The 20535-nt window shown below is 39.8% G+C and overlaps 1 protein-coding gene across 5 annotated transcripts in view; it reads right to left on the bottom strand.

The window, feature by feature from the left end:
* TRIM2 (tripartite motif containing 2) overlaps positions 1-20535 on the bottom strand; it is a 68845-nt gene that overhangs the window by 37238 nt on the left and 11072 nt on the right. For 2 of the 5 annotated variants that reach the window (XM_082051452.1, XM_082051454.1), the window contains exon 2: positions 209-387. In XM_082051452.1, the coding sequence (XP_081907578.1) occupies positions 209-342 (134 nt within the window). In that variant the 5' untranslated portion in view covers positions 343-387. Of the gene's footprint in view, positions 1-208; positions 392-14422; positions 14510-20344; positions 20492-20535 lie in introns of those variants that run through there. The other 3 variants (XM_082051453.1, XM_082051450.1, XM_082051451.1) reach the window with 3 other exon arrangements.

Here is a 20535-nt window from a genome sequence, read left to right as displayed (position 1 = left end):
GCATTCCAAATATCCCACTGCTGCCTCTTCTTCCTGCTGCCACAACTAACAGTATTTATCCCTGCTCCTCCAGCCTTCCTAGACTTTTTCATGCCTTAACATGACCTCTACAAGTAAAGAAAAAACTCCCTGTCCACTAAAAGATGCTTTGTTCTGTGGTTGTTGTATGACACAAATACCTTGTTACCAGCATGAGGGAAGGACTTACCTCTCACAGAAAGTGTGCAGGCAGGGAAGTACTTTGGGGTTCTTGTATCGGTCCAGGCATATGCTGCAAATCAGAAACTGCTTGTCAATCTGACGGACCACAGGACTTGGGATGCTGGAGCCTTCACTGGCCATCCTAGACCACTGACATATGGGTCCTGTTCCCTTCTACCCTGCACGCTGTTGAAGTGGGATGGGGAAAAGAAGAGAAAAAGAAAAATGGCTCATAAACTCCATGAATTAACAAAACCAACAAGTAGTTCACTCATGTTTCACCCTTATGCAGGAATTCATATTTCCATATAAAATAAAAACACTGAAGAATTAAACTTCTAAAATGGTTTATCACTGATGAGAGCCTGGGAAACAGTCAAGTCTACAGCAGCACACGTAATACCTCTGTCTGAGTAGGCATTCTGGAAAGACATGTTGCCTCTAGACTGAAAGAGTTATAGGGCTGTCTGTTTTCAAATAAATCCCATGATAAAAACATTCTTGCGCCAGTAGGTTCAGCCAGTGCTAACAAACATAGGATTTCTCATATCTACACTACTGCTGGCAAAATACTTAAACAGGAACTGCACCAGCCAGCCAAATTGTTGAATCACAGAGTTTGAAAAAGGTTCACCTAACCATTTTTTACCTTATCAGTACTAGTGTTGCCAAAGACATGGTAGGTTTGGACTCCAGGAAGCCCCCAAGAAGGAACCTCCAGAACCATTCAGCTGCTGGGAAGGGAGTGTTCATATTCTGCATCAGCAACAGGGGTGAGGTAGGTGAAGTGAAAGTCTTCATTATAAAAGAAACCAAGCAAAGAACAGGCAACTGATAGCTGCTGAGAATCAGCAAAGGTAGGGTGAAGGATACATGGAGGACATCCAAATAATAAACACAAGAAAAAAATTATTCTAGACAGAAAGAGTAGTAAGAATCCTGTTTCTAGGACTGAAGACTCTTTATATCCCTGGCATATAAAGCATGAAATAAAAGGGTAAGAAAAAAGCCTACTGACTGACAGAATTGAAATCACAAGTTAAAGGAATGCCAGCAGGTTTGGAACATATCCTGTCCTGGAACAAGCCACAGGGATAGAAAAACTTGAGGGTTTTTTTCAGATGGAGGTACACATTATAGCCAACACAATTAATATGTGGACAGAGAACAAAAGGGAGAAAAAGGAAGGAAGCAACCTCCAAGAAAATTAAACTGCCTGCTAAAATAGTTTAGGAATACCTGAAAAGCAAAGGCCCTGGCAGGGTGGACCATCAAGAACTCCTCCCCATCAGTGTTTCTAGCAGGCTGGAGCACAGGGAGGCACAGGCTCACTCCCTGGAGAGCGAACTGCAGCATCTCTGTCGAAGCAATTCCTGCCCATCCTCCAGCACGCACAGCAAACCAGGGGCTCCTCTGCCCTGTAAGCAGCGAGCCTAGCTGGGCTACTTCACTGTAGCTACACTTCTGACGTAGTAACTTCTTCCCTAAACAGTTTCTACCCCAGGTTTTGGTCATCCATTTCTGACAAGTTAATATTTGGCTTGAACTTTCCAAGACAGAATAACAAAGCCCTCTGCCTCGGTGCTGATCATGCTCATTCAAAGTTTACTCAATTCCTCAATGATTTGCATAACCTGTAGTATTTTATCAGCAGCAGTACATCAGATCTTATTCCTGTACTGAATGGACAGCACACCACTCTAGCAGAGTTGAACTCTTGCTGTTCATCTAGAGCTGCGTATTCCACCGTACAAGTATGGTTACTTACTACATTGAGCAAGTGGCTATTTCTAGAACAATGACAGTGATTTTGGAACACACTGTACAGACTTCCCTGATACAGGTTCCTGGGGAATCACTTCTGTCCTAGCATGTACAACAGCATAAAGTTATTCATAATTAAAATACCCAACAGCAGTAACTGACATGTAATTCGATGCACAACGTTTACGGTGGGCCCTTTTGTTCCCTTTTTTTCCAAGAAAGGGGAATTTTCAAGGTTAAAAATTGATATGCAAGATAAAATGTGAACATTACATAAACACAAATTAATTTCAACTATTTAAATGCCAGAAATCACACAAATGAAATCTTAGGAGATCAATTAGGAACCTGTGTTACTTTTTAAAAGCTTGAGTTAAAAATGTTTTTACAAGAAGTGGAACCAAAATACCCAGCTTTCACAAACAGGGGCAGAAAGAGCAGACTATCAAATATGCATTAATGTATTCATGCATTTGGCAGTATAACACCCAGAACATCAATGATGTGTTTCAAAAGAAAATTCATTTCGCCACTGATGCAGCTCTGTTTGCCACTCAGTCTCCCTACCCAAAAGTTAGGAGTGCGGACCCAAACAACAAAGGCAAGATAATCATCAGCAGGAATATTTCTTTGATAAAAAGGACACCAATATATTATGAACAGTGTATTTTTTTTTAATTATAGGCTAAACACAGATATTTAAAGAAAAAAATAGTACTTAGATATGAAAGGTCTCCAGAGAATGCTGCCTGTCATTTAATAGAAGAAAGTTCTCAGGCAACCAGATATTTTCTGTAATTTCATCTTTCTTCCATCAAGTACAGCAACAACAGCAAACAGCATTTATACAAGGAAAACTCCTGCTGCCTGAAAAAGTTCATATTGATCTCATCAAATCTTCTTCTTAGTCTTTTACATTCCCTCAGTCTCACTGCAATATCAGGTGATCCTTAACATTTCACACACAAATCTCATGTCAGTCACTTTAATTTTGAAATGTTCACACTTTAAGCTTTGTCAGTGAAAGAAACCATTAACAACTCAGAAATAAGTGCTTTTAATATTTAGGGTTTTGTCTGGAACACAGCATGCCATGATTGTCATTTATCCCATGTGCTCAGATAAATCAGGTTCAAAACCTGCAGCTTAAAACAGAATTTCATCAGTACATTTCAAGCTTTGGCCACTACCTGGTACAATAACTTCTTACACAATTGGTTCATTTTAATAAGTTTTTCTGAGTATGGAATTTCCAGGATCCTGCAGCCTCCATGAGCCAACTCACCTTTGATGCAATTTTAATGAATGTCATATAGCTACAAGGATGATTTTGCCCATTGACTCAATGAAAGCAACTGTACAATCAAAGACTAGTTGAGGAAAACCTAGAGATTTTAGATGATGCTTTTGAATTTCACCAAAGACAGCATTTATTCTAATTTACTGCAGTACTTACAGCAGTTCCTCAAAACAGCAACATCAGCTTCAGATATATGAGCAGTGGGAAATTTTGCAATGTAACACTATTTTTATAAAAAAAACACCATTCTTTTTTGTAGTACCACCTTCTGAGCTCAGAATCTGCCATCTGCCAGAGCTCTTTTTGGATGTTCATTCTGTCTCACAATCTAATAAAGAGCAGCTGAAGCATGAGCTTTGAAAATAAGTCTAAGAATCACTTCTCCATATATTTACACTTCATAATTTAAACATGCAAAGTTCTGAAACATTGCACCAAATGAGATAAAACCCCACCCATCTATCTCTAAGAAGCACACACTGGAAACTGAGTTCAGGTTTGCTAAATCAAGTGCAGAAAATGGTTCTGAAATGTATAGGCTTTGTCACCTCTTTGAGGCTCAAGGGTTATTACCTTTCCAGCTACCCCAAAAGTAACAATATTCTTTTTCCTTCTGCTTGGAGATACGACTATTGATTTTAATTTAAAATATACTATGCAGCAAAAAATAGAGAAAACAATGGCTCTCTAAGCTAGTGGAAAGCCTTGCCCGGAGCCGCATGTACGCCTTCAGGAACGAAAGTCAGGGCGTGGCCCCACCCATATGAAAAGAACTTCCTATAGAGTCAATATTAGAAAAGGGGAAAAAAAAATATCTTACACTACAACAAATAACTGCCCCACAAGAGTTGTTTCAGATAAACAGAACCATGTAATAGGAAAGTGCATCCTTTCTACAGGTACCTTCAAATGAGCTCTGCAATTTCTCAACAGTTACCAAATCACCTATTAGTCTCTGTGGCCCAGCTGAGAAAAAGACATTGGGAAAACTTGTAACTGTCTGTTAGGTTCCTGGGATTTATTCCTGAAAGAGCAGAATTCTCTGTTGCTGATACACTGCTATGACTGAACTCCACCCAGCCAGAGCTGCAACTAGCCCGAAAGTACAGCCTGAGGAGAACAAATTGCTCGCAGCTTGTTCATCCTCTTCTTATCAATGGTATTCACAACCCAGAGGGGTCTATTCATGTATTATGAATGAATAGGTTTCCAATGGCAACGTTTCCAAAGGAACAGCTAGGCCTCGAGAGCCATAAGAAAGGGTGGGGAGCCTCAATAATGTTGTTTCAAGGATTGGAGGAGCCGGAGTTTAAAAGTCTTTAAAAGAGATGTATCGCCTGTCCACAGTCTTTAGGAATAAAGAACAGATTCAGGCCACTTCTAGCAGCAACCCCAAAATTAGCCGACACAGAAAACACCAAACAAATTAATAATCATAACTGCCACACAGTCCAATTGTGTAAAAAGCTTGATAAGCTAAATTTGCATTCCTTTCTCTCCCACTCCTGCAAGCAGCTTGGTGCCTTGTTTAAAATACAGCAACCCTCTTCATTCTTACAGCATGCAGAAGCATAATGAACGACCGGAGGCCAAAACAGAAGGAGCAACCCAGCAGCAGCCACCAGGAATAACACTGAGCAAACTTGAGCATTTTAGACCTACCCATCTTTGTAGAAAAATAGCTTAATCAGTGTCGTGCTGAGGATAAAATCCTTGCAGGGACGGAGCTGCAGTTCCGCAGTAATCCAAACGAACAAACCATCATCTGTTAATATTTCAAGCCTCACACGAAAAACTGCTTAAGAATCCCTATCACAGCATAGTCATTCTTAGATGCACAACAGATTTTGTGCTGTAAGGAATGACGCTCCATTCCACGAAGAGGACAGGTGGAAAGAAAAATGGAAGAATAAGAAGAGGCCCAGTGAGGTCATCATGAATTTTTTTTTCCCCCGGGTCATTTATAAGTAGGAGACCCCTTCAGAATTCAAATCAATCAATCTTTATTTAGCACATCTTTTTCTCACTCAGCCTGTGTAGAAAGACTGCAGCAAATTGTGCAAGGGATTGTGGGATAGGGATGCAGCAGAGAGCTGCAACCAGATTCGCTGGGTTATTTTTTTTCCTCCCTACTCAGCAATCAGCTGTTTCGAGGCTCCGCGCAGGGCCATTGAATTTGGTCACCAGAATGTTATTACAGGATTAGCAGGCGGAGACAGCTACCGCTGTGCATCTGGCATGTCAACGCAGCTAAGAAAGACGTATGTAAATATTACTTGCAAATTGGAAAAAGGATTTAATTCCAAAGGGGAGAGTAAATACTATGTAACATTCATTACCAGGACATTCGCCACAGATGAAATGAAAGCACTTTCGTTTATAAAGGAAATAAAGCTTAACGCTTAATGACTCCACCCTGGTATTTCTAGGATTCAGAATATTTCTTGGAACACAATTCTAACCTGCTTCAACTTTCAGCAACAACAGGAGACCCCACAAACACTCTTTGTCTCTCCAGATGTTTAAGGCAGAAGCATAGAACCTCTTCAGAGAGCTGTGCCACTGACACACAAACCCACAGTGCTTTCTTCTACTACGAAACCACATATTTGACCTGATTCAGACTCAAGTCAAATATTTAAGGCAGCAATTAGTAAACTCATCTTCAAAGAAAGCAAAAATCAAAGCTAACGCTGTTCAACTTCTGTACAAATGTTAATGCAAAGGTGTATTTTCTTAGTTAATCTAACTACTTATTTTAAAAAAAATAATGAAATCACAGATCAGTTCAGATTTTACTAGGCTACTACCAAAGGAAATCAAAAGAAATTTGGTGTCTGGTATTTTTCAGCTATGCAGAGAAGGTTGTTAAAAAGATGCTTGTGAATACACAGACACTGCTGAAGTAGAGCAACATAGAATCAGCTTTGTCTTCCAGTATAACAGCTGGTGGTTTTTGCAGACAAGGTAGTATTTGCATCTCTAAATACAGGGTATCTTTTCTTTTGGAAAAACAAATCATATGCAAGTATTTCAGCTGAGGCTAACAAAGCTTCCCACAAATAAAAGGACACAAAGGTCCATTTGCATCAAGAAGCAAAAATGTGGGGTTTAAATACTGTTGGTGCTACTCTGACTTATTAGGAGAGATATAGTTATTTTAGAAGTTTAAAATGTTGTCCTACAGTCTTTAAGCACAGTTTTCAGAATATAGTATTTATTCCATTCTTGGACTGATGAGGTAAATCATATTAATAAACATTTAGCATGACTGAAATGTAATCTAAATTCCTGTTAAAAATACAGATTTTGCGTGCATCATTTACTTTCCATTTGGCAATCATTTAGCCAGATTGGTTTTATGCATCAGGCAGATCCAGTCTGGTTTCCCTGGGTAATGTACACAGGGTAAAAGCATGTTGTAATCCAGTTTATAACCTGAAATGAAACATCAGGCAGCATGTATGCATGTGTTAGGATTTTGGGTGCTTGTGCCAAAACGCTGCTTCTCTGATTCCCTCAACATGTGCTGAACTCTAGAGAGAACAAGGTATGTTTCGTTTTAGCTCCAACATTCAGCAGGTCAGAAGAAGCAGGCATCTGCACAGCAGGATTGACAGTTTAAAAAAAGACCAGAGATTTGAGGCACATTTTTGGAAGGGTGGCTTTTTATGTTCAGTTGGGGGTCTTTTTGTTTTCTTTTTAAACTGTCTAGAGAACCCCCGTTGCAAAGAGCAAGCAACATGTTTCACTCTCATAACAAGGAGATCCAAGGCCTTTTGTTTCTGCCACTGGAAAAAATACTTAAAACAAAAAATCAAGAACAAAAATTCAGGAATGGCACCCCCAGAACCGAGGCGGAAGACTCTCGAACATAATTATGCAGACATCACTTAGCTGCTTGCTTTTCCTTGCTCATTTCAAACATCAAATTTACGTACACTAAAACAGAATGACGAGTATTGCTCAAATGACAATTTCCATTTACAGTTCACAGTAACAACTACATGCCCCTCAAATCTAAACCAAACCCAAAACGTACCTCATGGCCAAAGGAGACTGCACGAGTCACAGCTGCAGCCACTCTCACAGGGATCTATACCACCAAATGAGAGATTGCTTCCAAGTTCTGTTATCTTATAATTAACTCTGAGAAGCTGCCTGCTGACAACAAGCTGATATTCTGTAAATAATCCTGCTTCTTCAACAAAACAAAGATGTGGTACTGTGGCAAGCAAAATGAGACAAAAGTCATAGCATTTGCCTTCAGATTTTTGTTCTTACACGTTGAATATTGGTATGTGGGTTTCTTCTCCACAGTGAAGAGGAAATGGATTAATCGCTCAGTCAACACACTCTTGCACTTTACCCCCAAAGTAGTTACTATGAGCCTGTTTTGAATTTATTGTATGTGTGTGTGTGTCTTTTGAGCTGTGAGATGGGAGTGGGGGTTGTTGTTATGTGCTTGGTTTTGTGTTGTTTGTTTTTTAAAAAGGGCTACTTTCCCTCAGAAATTTGCTGCACACATCGTTGCTGCTGCACACATCGTAGGTTCTGAGAAAACAATATATAGCATGTGCCATATTCATAGTGCCATGGAAGAGAGGGCTAGCCCCTGTTATCATCCCCTGTAATTGTCATGGTTTTGCAATTATTATTTTCCCTGTTCCAAACACAACCTGAACTCATATTCTTAGGGAGTCCATAAATAGTAAGTTACCAGAAAACCCCACAGCTAATTTACAGACCATAGGTAGTTATTAGTATATCCTTCTCTAATATTAAATTGGTCATCCAAATCCCCCAGGTTAAGATTAATGGTCTGCACTGAAGCCTCTGCTATAAATTGACTGAAGGGAGAGTAGTCCAAATCAGCCTGCTGTACAAAAGAGATTTTAAGGTCAGCAGGGGGGGTGGGGGGGAAGTGTCAGCCCAAACCAAATGCCCAACTAATACAGTCCTGGCAGTTAAGACTGCCTGGAAAATAAGAGATGGGAGAGACCAGAAATCCACTACCCAAAGCAGACATGCTGGGAACCAGGGCTAGTTTAAGAACACAAATATAGGAGAGGATGGGCTGCTACAGCCATCACCCATCCTTAATTTGACCTTGGCACCAGGAAGGTAAGTGGGTGAAACAACCAAGCTCTGTCATTGTGGGACCATGCCCACACTGGGAATCAAGAGGCCTTAGTCATCCTGGCGAGACAGGGGAGTTGGAGACAGCTTTAGCTTTCCCCACTGTGGCTGTGCACCCATGCAGTCCCAACAGCTCCTGCAGAGCGAGTGTGGCTTCCAGCCCTGACCCCACATTCTCCAACAGCCCGGGCTGTGGCTCTCATGGTCTGCAAAGAGACACAGCTTCCTCGCACTATGGGCTTGTAGCTCAAGGGCATGCCTGCCCCAAAAGGAGCTATGCAAGGGCCTTCTTCCTTCTCACCAGCCATAGCCTGGAGCCACAATCACTCCCCTATCTTGTGATCCAGCAGAGCAGTTGCTTTTCCCCAGAGCTTGTGACCCAACACATGGATTGTCATAGCCTGGGAGGCAAAGAACTTAAAAGGTTTGCCTGGGGCGTTATGCTGGACTGCTGGAGACCTTCCCAGTCCCCCCAGCACCCATCCTCCTATGCCATTGCCACCTTACTCTATTTCCTTCTACCTTCTGCTTACACCTGATTTAGCCTGCTAAGATTGCGGCTTTTGTAGCACAACTGCAGCCAGGCTGAGACAGCCTGGCCTCCCAGTTCAGCCAGTTTGGCTGATATGACTGCACTCCCAGCCTGTCTCCAGCACTGATGTTCCAAGTCAGGCAGTACCAAACACAAACAGCTTCTCTCCCGTCTGTGTTATTCTTTCTCTTTACCCTTTTGGGTATTTGCCATTGAGATTGCAGGGCCAGGCACTATGGTCATCAGAAATAAGCTCAGTATCCTGGCATTTCTTCTGGATGGCAATGGGCTCACCTTCAGATGTTGATGTCATGAATCAGGTTTCTTTTAAAAGCTTTCAACTGCTAAAGACACAGGGATAACAGGAATAGAAGCCAGTGCTATAAGTGAAATCCTTGCTTAATAGTTTAACATATTTAATGCTTTGTTGCTTTTTACTCCTTCCTTTCCTCAGTCTGTAATAAAAGTTTTTAATAGGGCAAACAGGTGTAATAAAAGGTGTAATAATCCTGCTTCCATCCCCACAGATCCCATCTCCCAACTGTCCTGTGCTTGGATAGAGAGTGGACCTGCTGGTGGCTGCCCTGCACACACCGAGGGACAACACTGGCAGATTAGAACCCGTGTGAGCACACAGCCATCACTCAGTTGAGATACGAGACCTACTTTAATGTTGTCTGTCTGAGGTTTTAAGGACCTCATTTTGGGCCAGGGCCTTGCACAATAAACTCCAACACATTCAGAGCACACTGGATTTACTGCACTTGCACAATTCGAGTGCCAGTGGAAGCCCAGGAATCTCCAACCAAATGGACAACATTCTCACAAATGAGATTTCAGAGAGAAAGGGAAATGAGGAGAAAAGGGCATGCTGAGGGAAATGACAGGATTAAACTGTTCACACATCAGTTTGAATGTCATATAGAGTCCTCTCCATGTTTAATAAAATATCATATTCTCAGGTGAGGTATTAAAAGAAATATCCGCAGTGAGGTTAGGTCCAAACAATTATTTCAGGGGCTACATGTTGTGCAGGCTTAAGTAAAAGGATTTTAAATTGCACATTTGCCATCCAAAGCAGTGAGTCAGAGCATCTATACTGAAAAAAACCCTACTCTGATTAACTACTTAGTCCTGTAAACATCACCCTCACAATTGCACATTTTTGATCTCTAGACCTACCTGTTTTGTTAACACTGACAGAAAGACTCTGTTCAGCCTTTATAGGTACACAGGCTCAAATAAACCAAGCTGAACTGACAAATAATTAAAACTGCACGTCAAATCACTGCTGCTTATGTAAACATCTGCTCTAAAATGCTACTTGAAATAAAAGTGCTCCATGGAGACTCCATACTAATCACTGTTAACCCTTCCAGGCACAGGATAATAAGCAGTACAGACAAAAGCAGGAGGTTGAGCAGGAATCTATTTGGAAATAGGTGACTGGCCTTTTCTACATACTGTTAGATACAAGCTACATTGAAAAATGGTCTAGGCGTTTGCTTCAGACTTGTTGAGCAATGGCAAGAAAAGTCAAGGTAAGTAGCAAATGCTCAGTGGTCTTGGTCCTGAACTGTGGCATGAAGGCTGAACTGCTCAGAGACCATCCCCTCCACTTCCTGAAACACTCATCTGGATCCACCCCATGCTGCATCTTCACTTGATCTTACAGTTCTGCACTCTCCCTTTAGGAGAGGTGATAGACATCAGGTATTGGAACTTAGTCATGTGTTCCCTGTTGAACACTGCAAAGTAAAATTCTTCTGTTTCTGTTTTCATTTACTTCAGCAGGATTTTGTTGAATGTTCAAATCAGCAAGGGAGAAGGCAGCACCAGCAATCACCACATGCCACGTAACTTCAGAAAACTAACTTAGAGACTGCTAGCCCTATAGAATTCATTTCTTGCCAACTTCAAAATCTCATTTCTCAGCAGACATGACATATGAAAATAAACAAGGTGGAAAAAAAAATAGGTGTTTCCCAGCAAGAAACAGCAGACAGAACCTACGCGTTAAAAAAGCAAACAATGGAGGAAGAAAGAATCCACGTCTTCTTAGCACAGAGCACAAAGCAGATAGGGTGCCTGAGCAGGTAAGGTTTCTGCCAAAAACATATCTGGGAGAGAGACTAAAGAGGGGAAGAAAGAGCCCCTGTGAGCAGGCTGAATTCCAACTCTCATCCTCTGCAGCACTTACATTGTTTAAAAGATGAAATATTGGTTCCTGCACCTCCATAATTACCTTAGATTTTGTACAGTACCCACCTCATTTTCTTGCCTAGAGCCCAGCAGCAGTGTTACCTTCTCTGTCTGCTAAGTCTTCTTCTGAACTGTCTTTCAAAAATGCAGCGATACATCTAAACATTTATTTCGTCCTTGGGTTCAGAGAAGACCTTGCTGAGGCGTTAAGTGGCAGGCAGAGCTTTACCAAGGCAGGCTCTTTATGTTGGCAAAAAACGCAACCCTGAACTTTCACAGCAAGTAGGTAAACACATAGCTGCATACAGCAAGCAGTCTGGCAGCAGCAGTGAGAAACAATGTCAGAACAACCTTGGCAAAAGGAGCTCTGTGGGTTTGAACAATGGTGGTAGGCACAGGAGCTGAACTGCCCAAACACCACTAACAAAAAGTCATCTACAGCTCCCATGAGGAGCTCCAAGTGTACAGAGCCTGAGCGTGCTGACTGCGATGTTGTGTCCTCCTCCACACTCAGCGGGTCACTCTGACTTAACAGTAGCAAGCACCAGCACTTCAAAACATCAGAACACCCAATGGCTGAACTTCACCCAGTAAACATGTCTTTCCAGTCCTTAGCAAGGACACTGGTTTGCTGATCACATGCCAATGCTCCTATTTAAAGAACAGTTGTTATGGGAAAAAGCTGAAACCTTTCTATGGCAGAGGCAAAGTGTTCCCCAAATCTTCTGCCTTATCTGCAGAAATGCATCAATTTCATGTGTGTTTCCACAGCAGAGGTTCACTACAGCCACAGTAAGACGCAGTTATCTGACTACGAAGCCCATCATACCCCTGAGCAGGCTGGATCTCCAGACAGTCCTAGTGACCCTTTCTTAGGGCCAAGCAAGCAGCTACTCTGGCTCAGCCCAGGTTTTCTTCAGGCATTTTCCTTGATGTACAAGGTTTTATATCTGACACAAGCTGCAAGGAGCAGTAGTAAAAGGTGTCCGCCTTTATCCTTCCTCTCCAAAAATAACTCTCCTAAACTTTCTCTTAGACAACTCTTCCAGGTTCTCATCACACAGGGCAGATTCAGGGTAGGTGTCCAAGCTCCCACAAGGGCATTGCCAAGCTGCTTGTAAGCAAAGGCAACTTAAATGCTTTTGGAAGCCTGATGACACAGAAATCACCAGGTTTTTGACAGGTAGAGCTTGCTGTACTCCAAGTTAAATTTTTTTCACAATTTATTTTTTATTTACAATTTATATTATTGCTTTTTACTCTTCATTTTTATTTGCCATAGATGAGAAACTCTTTTAAGGCTATCAGTAATGTGGTGGATACTCCTTCATCCTGTGAGCTATGAAACCCATTGCCCCAGGATGCTACAGTTGTTAATATTTTACAGGCATTCCAGGAGAGGAGGACAAATTCACAGTGAATTAATAGATTAAAGACTTTAAAATTAATAGACATCAGAAGCAGAACTGGAAGCACCAATCACTGAATATGAAAGAGCATTCTGGAGAGCACCATGGTATGTCTGACCTATTCTTTTGCCCTTCTGCAGGCATCTGCTGTCAGCCACCATCCAAATTATAAGTCTAGGCTAGATTTACTTTTTATTTGACCCAGACAAACCTTCAAAATAGTTTAGACATCACAGGAGCTGTCATAGTAGTCACTCCCTTTTGGCATAATGGACATCAATGGCTCCACAGAGCTGTTCTTATAATATCACTTTGCAGAGGCCTGTCATTTAGGGATGTCACGTGAAATGAATCCATCAGACAGCTGCCTTAATACACTACTGTTGCATGAAGAATGCCGCTCATGGCCACAGAATACCACGTACATCCATTTCTACGTCATACAAACAAGACACACAACAATGGAGACTGACCTCAAGCAGAGAACCCTTTCATAGTGAATACAATACTAACCTAGTATTTCTCCCCACTTGCCCCTACCTTTTGAAATTTGCTTTTTCCTTAAGGAAAAAAAAAATAAATACTTCTAATTATGTGACATCTGTCTTGTTTCTCCACAGAGGCACTCTGTATTATTCTAAACCAATGCCATAGAGCTTGGGGAAATCATGCCTTGATCACTATCCTGGTTCTCTTAATTTAAAAATTTAAAAGTTGTCCACCTTACTCAGCAGAGGTCCCTCCAGAGGGTGCACACCTTCAGAGGAGACCTTCTGCAAGAGCACATCTCAGAAGTGAAATGATGGTTGTTCAGAGGGTAAAGGCCACCATTCAGGAGCACTGATAAAAATCTGTCCCAAAAGTTAAATATGGGAAGAAGCCCTCTTGCTCTTCTACTTACTTGTATTCAAGACTCTGCTCTGTGTCAGCTTCTGATAAGACAAACAAAAATGTTGGACTTTGTAAGTGCATTAAATGGAACTGTTCACTTATTTTTTGCAGATCCCCCTAATTATATAAAAAACATTTTGCATGCACCAGTCTAGTCTGTTGGGGTTTGTTTGTTTGTTTGTTTTGTGGAATGACTAAGCTAAGGGATGAGGAGTTTCACAGTCTGCACAGAACATGTAGGGCAGTTCTTATAAAACAGTCCTCTCTTACATACTATCTTCTGTTTTCTATGTAATAAAAGGATTGTGCTTATCTCCACTGGGAGATTTTAAGTAAAGGATTACATTTGTGAATGAATGCGAAATTATTCCCCTTTAATTACTAATGAAGTATCTCAGAACATGTTTGTGTTTCACAATGAAAATTTATTTCCAGCTATTTAAGATGCATAACTTCAAGGCAAAAAAATTACAACCACATATTTGATAACTAGGATGAAATCTTCATGGTGCAATGCTTAATTTTATCCCTTTATTATAAAATGTTTTCTGAGCTGAGATGCAGAAAGATCACTAGTTCCCAAAACTATGTAGAAGAGACTAAGAATTAGGTAATAAGTAAAGAGAAGAGCCTATTCTTTGCAGAGAGTCCAGCAAGCCTTTCAAGCACATTGGGAAGACCACACACTAACCCATATCATAGTATTGTCTCAGAGTAACAATCAGGGAAAAAAAAAAAAAAACAAACTCAGATGGTATGAAATTAGGCTGTGGATCTGTCTGGTTTGCCAACCCCAGTACAGTGCAATTACTTGAGGTCTAAATATCAAATTAAACCTGCTTTCAATATTTAAAAAAAAAACAAACAAACACAAACAAGCAAACAACACACACACACACAAAAAAAACAACAAAAGAAAAACACCACCACTAACACACAAAACACCTGCACACCTGCAGAAGCTTATCTTGTGCAAGTTAATACCTGAAGGTTTCCATTAACAGTTCCACCAATATAGGGATTACAAGAGAGAAGGTTGTAGAAGAACATTTCATGAATACTGTTTCCTCACTGGAAAAGGAAGAAAAATGTACTGTACAAATGCAGACAAACTGTAGCAGTTTTTCCTCTTGAACAGTTTATATATGTTGTAAAAGGCTTGTTCCTCAGTTCTGGGTTTTAATTTCTTGGGCTCATTTTAGTTCCTAAGCAGCCTGATATACAGTATTTACAACATACAGCTGTTCTCAGAAGAACCAGGGTGGCTTTAAAGACACCTGACATCATTGAGCCTGGTGGCATCTGCTCTTTTAGAAGTCCTGTTTCTCACAGAGTATTTAAGTTCCCTAATAATACAGATCATGGGCCAAATATGGCTGGGGCTAAATATGGTACTCATGCTAAGTCACTCCAAGAACCACTATAGAGATTAATGCATTCAGAGGCACACAAAACCATAACTGATCGGATCTTTTCAAGAGCATTTCCATGTTCTGTGAAATTTTGAGTGCAATCTTTTTTTGCTGTTGTTCTGCAAGTAATTGTGTCAAGTTTGTTTGCTCAAGATTCTATCACTGCTTTGGAGGGTTTTTGTTCTGCACGAGGTGCAGGAGCATCTTTGCACATCTGTATTTTCATACTAGTCAGAGTTATGTAGCTCAGAATAATCTGTCCACTGCTGTTTACCTGCTAAATCAACTGCTGAGTGCTTCACAAAACACAGTAGTAGATACTGCACACCTTCAAGCTCACAAATAACCACATTCTACTAAACTTTGACATAGAAGGAGGCAGGCACAGTATAAATCGTTGCAGAGACAAGCACTTTCACTTTTTCTTTAAGCCATCACTCTATGCATGAGAATTTTTCAAATGACAAGTTCAATGAAGGGCCATCTTCAAACCTAGCATTCAACACCCATAAAAAAAAAAGAAAAAGAGGGGATTTTCAGTCTAAATTTGCAGAATTGAAAGAAAAAAAAAATCAAGAACAGAAGCTGATCGTAGCACAGAACAAATAGCTTTACATGACGAAAGAACAGAAAGTCACCCAGAAATAAACTGATCATACACATGTTTAGGCAGACTAATAACACTAAGACAAATAAATCCATACTGGATTAGGAGCAGGCAGATCACTGAACATTCATCTCATGCATTTAAAACCTGATCAAAAGTAATTGCATCTACTCCAGTTTTTATGTCTCTTTCACAGAGGGTGTCCACCCTGGCATAAGGCCTGAAGATCACCATCCTCCTAAAATGCATCCAAAACTGATAATATTCAGAAGGTTTTAAAGTGAGAGAGAATTAATAATACTTTACACATGAACAAAAGTGCTGAACATAAAAAGCAGAGTTGTCCATTCTGCCAGAGGATTATTTAGAGTATACATTATCACAGCGGATTTTTACGTAATTTGTTTTCTCATAGTGGCAGGGCTTATTCTTAAAGTTATTGTAGCCTAGAGGTAGTATCAAACAGTGAAACATCGTAGCCATTCTGGCAGCAGTTTGTTGGTAAACTATTGTAGCAGCCTAGTTGTACAGGATATATTTTGATGCTTGTGTTAACGGGATCACCATGTAATATAAGAAGTGCCAGAATACATGCTGCTAACATTTTTCACACATCTATGATTAGTCTCCTTCTTAATTTAGCTGTGCCTCTTTTAACCCTATTGCAACTAAAAAGTAGCGAGAGGGATGGAGCCAGCCAACATCTACCTGTCACACTATCTTGTTCAGCACCTCAAGACCTATATTCCAATTGCTGTTTCAATTCTTCCTTTTGAATGGGATTTGCTTTTTGAGTTACTGCCCTAAAGCCCAGATGGTAAGTGGGAAGGGTGCCTGGGTGCCAACAGACTTCTCAGCTAACTAGATCTTTGGCTGTCCCCACACAGTACATCAGAGTGACATGTTACATCATTTATTTCACTTTATGCTATTCCAGTTACAAACTGCTATTCCTGTGATCAGACTAAATTACTGACTTCCAACTAAATTCTAATGTTAAAATAAGCAACGCCCAATCCAAATATAGCCAACCACCCCAATTATTAGAAGGAATGACATGCAATGCCAAGATAGGCCTACAGATTCTGTGACAGAAAATGTGTAGAGTCTATGGTAGAAAACAAAGACAAATGTCTTTAATGTTACAATTTATACAATAAATATTTAGTTATTTCAACCACAGAAATAAAACCTGGTCTTTATGGAAATAAAACAATTCAGAAAGTTTGGCATGAAATGCCATTTTCAATTCTCCAAAGGTCAACCTGAGTTTTGCTCAGTGGGAGGTGAAGTGCTAAGTGTTTGCAACCAAGCAGCTCTTTCTATTACAGACACATGTCAAGATAAAACTTACAGCACACCAAGGGACTGCCTCCAATTAATTTATGTCACACAACAAATAGAAGAGCAGGCCCAATTCTAACAAAAGCAGCAAGCGTGTCTTAAAAAGTAATATACCAAAAAATGGAGGTATAAACAGGAGAAGTCTATTTCTGTGAATGCTAAGTCCTGTTATTTTCCCTTCAGTACTGCAGAATCCTCCGAACAATTATTATTTCCTTTCTAACATTTATTTCTTTCAATAAATATTGATTTTGTTTCAGAGTAGTTTTTGTTTTGTTTTGGTTTTTTTTAAGAGCTCATATCATACATTTCACACTGTTAGCTTTCCCTTACACCTCCCCTTTTTTTTTTTAACCTACAAATATCAGCAATAACATAACCACAACCTGCAGTCTCTGGAAATAGCATATCTAATTTTGTTTGAAGGTGTCAGCCAAGTATAGGAACTGCAACAGCAGATTTCAATCTGACTGGACTTCTTCAATGTGATCCCTGACTAAAAAAAGCAAGTTCATATATGTTACCCTGCAAAATATGGATGGGCAAAATTCCAGGAGAAAATGTTTAGGGCTTGAAAAATTTAAAAAAAAAAAAAAAAAAAAGAAGAAGGAAAAACACTGTGTTGGTCTTTTCAGTACATTTATAGATTCTTTGGCATTTAATACAGAATATTGCACTGTCCTTAAAACTATTTAAATCTGAAGAGCTATTCCCTTCTATAATGCAATTGTATTAAAGATCACTATTGATAAACTGATTTTATTATTTGAAGTAAAGTTTGCTACTGTGTATAAACAAATAGTTCAAACTAGCTACACTTGTATCCTCAGGCACATTTAATTTTGGTGAGATAATATGCTTGCCAACTGATCAGATCCAGTTCTTTTACGTTTGGCTCAAGGATTTATCCTTAACCTACTCTACCCCGTGCTTTTGTTTTTGTATAAATATTTTGTGTATCTAGACACTATGATTCTATGTTTCTGCACAACTGTACGTTTAGTAGTTTATGCAGATTATTAAATTTCAGTTACACTGTAGTAATGCACAACACTTTGCTTTCTGCATTAGGACACCCAAAACATTTTCAGTTTGTTTAATTTCTCAGTCTTCCTCAAAAGAATCATGAGCATCGCTGTGTTTATATAAATATAGGCTGTTCAAATCCTAGGTTTGCTATGAATTAATGAAATTCCTTTATCAGGCAAAGACAGGCCCAACATGTTTTTGCAATGGCTTCAAGCACCAGTTATTTGGGATTTTCCAGTAAACAACCTGACTTTCAAGCTAAAACTGGCATTGCCAGAGAAATATTACTATCATGGCTGGGGAAATCCCCCAGAAGTATTGTCATCTTTGTCCAGGTAAAGTCTAATTTTCCAAACACAGTGCATGCTGCTGGACACGGCAGAATTCAGACAGCACTCATGTGCTGTCAGGACATGGACAGTGCTTGTCTCAAACCCAACATCTCACTGAACTCATATATTCTGGTTAGTACATGGAAAATAACTTTCATTAAAAAGATGAACATTTAAGACCCAAAAGAAGGAATTAACCATATATATACTTGTAATTTTTATTTTGTATCTGGCATGATACATTCACTGTCTCCTTTTATGAATTATACAGGGAAGCCAAAAGATTTTTTTCTCAGTTGGCTAAAATAAATGTTTCCATTATTTTATTTTTTCCCTCTTCCCAGAAACCCAATAATCAAACCTAGAATTGGTTCTGTCATAAAACCCACTTCATGTTTCTTTCCTTCTGGCCCTCAAGCAGCATGTGTTAGTGGTGCTCCCTGAAGCAACAAAGAGGTTCCGTTTACCCTTCTCCCTGAGGAAAGCCGTAGTGTATTAAAAGCATATCAAAGCCATTTGTCATGAAAAAGGATCAGTCTCAAGGACTGAAGTGAGCCTTCAATGACGAAACACCAAGCTGTTCTTTACAGCCAAACTGTGGGCACTGCAGTTCCAGATCAGATCAGGGAGTTTTTTCCCAGCTCAAGTTTGTCAAATGCTTTGCTGAGAAGTTGGAGAAAACCTTTGGTTTATGGTAAGCAGTTTCAGATGAGTGCCAAAGCACAGAAGCCTTATTTCATTTGGTCAGCAGCTAACAGAAAGATTCCACCCAAAACACTCTCCAGAAACAGGGACTAACCTCCTCTTTCTGCTGGCTTTGCTTTCTAGCAGGACAATGCAGTCTCAAGACCAAGTACAGTAGCTTCCTGGTACCTTCTCTCTATAATCAGTCCAGGCTTTAGATGTCATGAGTCCATCTTCCAGAAAATTATGGAACTAGCTTTAAAATAAACAATTTTATACAGATTTTAACAAAACAAACCTTTTAATATGTTTTTCAAGCCTGCAGTTTATTTTCCCAAGTTTATTCCAAATATTCACATTGTCTAGAAGACCTCATTAGTAACACTAGTCAATTTAATTTCAGTTTTCACACAAGCAGCAATGTGGAATTTTAAGAAAAAAACTTTTTGATTGTTGAATCTCAACAGTTGGCCACAGAACTGTTATCCATGTAATAAATCCATTGCCCTCAAAGACAAAAAATTAAAGGCTGGAACAGAAAGCAGCTTTTCTTATGCTACATCCTTATCCAAGAAATATTTGTTTAGTCATTCTACATTCAATACAATTTTGTTATTTGTCCCCATATAAATGAACCTTTATGTAACTGTTTTGGTCTAATGAATTTTTGAGTTCAGGGTGACTTTTGTCTTGTTCTTGGTATGTTACCTGGTATGTTATCATTATAAAGCCTTGTTCATATTTAAACCTATCAATCTGTCTGACAGTCTGCCTAGACTACATGTTGAAAACAGTAAAATAAACTAAAAGGAGACAAATGAACCAACAGAAGTAACCTACGGAGAGCTATGCATCAGGTAATGGCTCAAGTTACTCTTCATAAAAGCACAACAGAATATGGCAACATTAATGCCAACTTCAAAAAAACTGAACACATGTGAAAAGTAAAATCACTCTCCTAATTAGACCTTGGTGTTGTCCTCTCAGATTTACAGAGTGATCACTTTGCTTTGAATGAGCATCATTATTTCTTTCCTAGGCAAACTCCATGGCTCTGTTTCAATTACTTCTTTTAAATATTAAAGAGCAGGAAACATTTGTTTTCCCATGTCACATCCTGTCCTGTTTACACAACATCACACAATCCCCTTTGAAACGCTTGCTCTTACTGTAAGCCTAACACAGTTAAATCAAAACATTTGCTATTATCTTTTACCAGCTACAAACAGCATTCTGCACAAATGCCGAAAAGGTTTAAAGGTTTCGACAGCCATCTAAAGTCAAGCAAGCACGACTGTCAAAGAAATGTAGTGTCAAACTGCTCAGCTTCCCCGCTGCCAGCCTGACTTAAAGAAGAGAAAGAAAGACAAAGCGATTCACTCACACAGCAGAGCTCCTGGCAAGAGCTCACTTGCTGTAAAACCACTGCTCTCACAAAATGCTTGAAAGCAGAAAAAGCACATGGACAGTTATAGACAAGTGTGAAAGGGTAACTTACATTCTTTAGAAAGACAGTGGAAAAGGACTGCTGCAGTTTCTTCCTTATGTTACACTGCTGTTGGCAGAGCAGACAACCAAAAAAGTTCACCTAAAGAAATCTCTCCTTTTAAATCTCTCTCTCCCCGTTCATTTACTCTGGAGTCTCTCAGCCTGAAGAGATCCAACAGTCGAAAGTTTATCCCCTTGTAT

This window comes from Streptopelia decaocto (genome assembly GCF_964273445.1).
Source record: "Streptopelia decaocto genome assembly, chromosome: 4".
Classification (NCBI taxonomy): domain Eukaryota; kingdom Metazoa; phylum Chordata; class Aves; order Columbiformes; family Columbidae; genus Streptopelia; species Streptopelia decaocto.
Note: the sequence above shows the minus strand (reverse complement) of the source record. Positions and strands in the feature narration are given on the sequence as shown.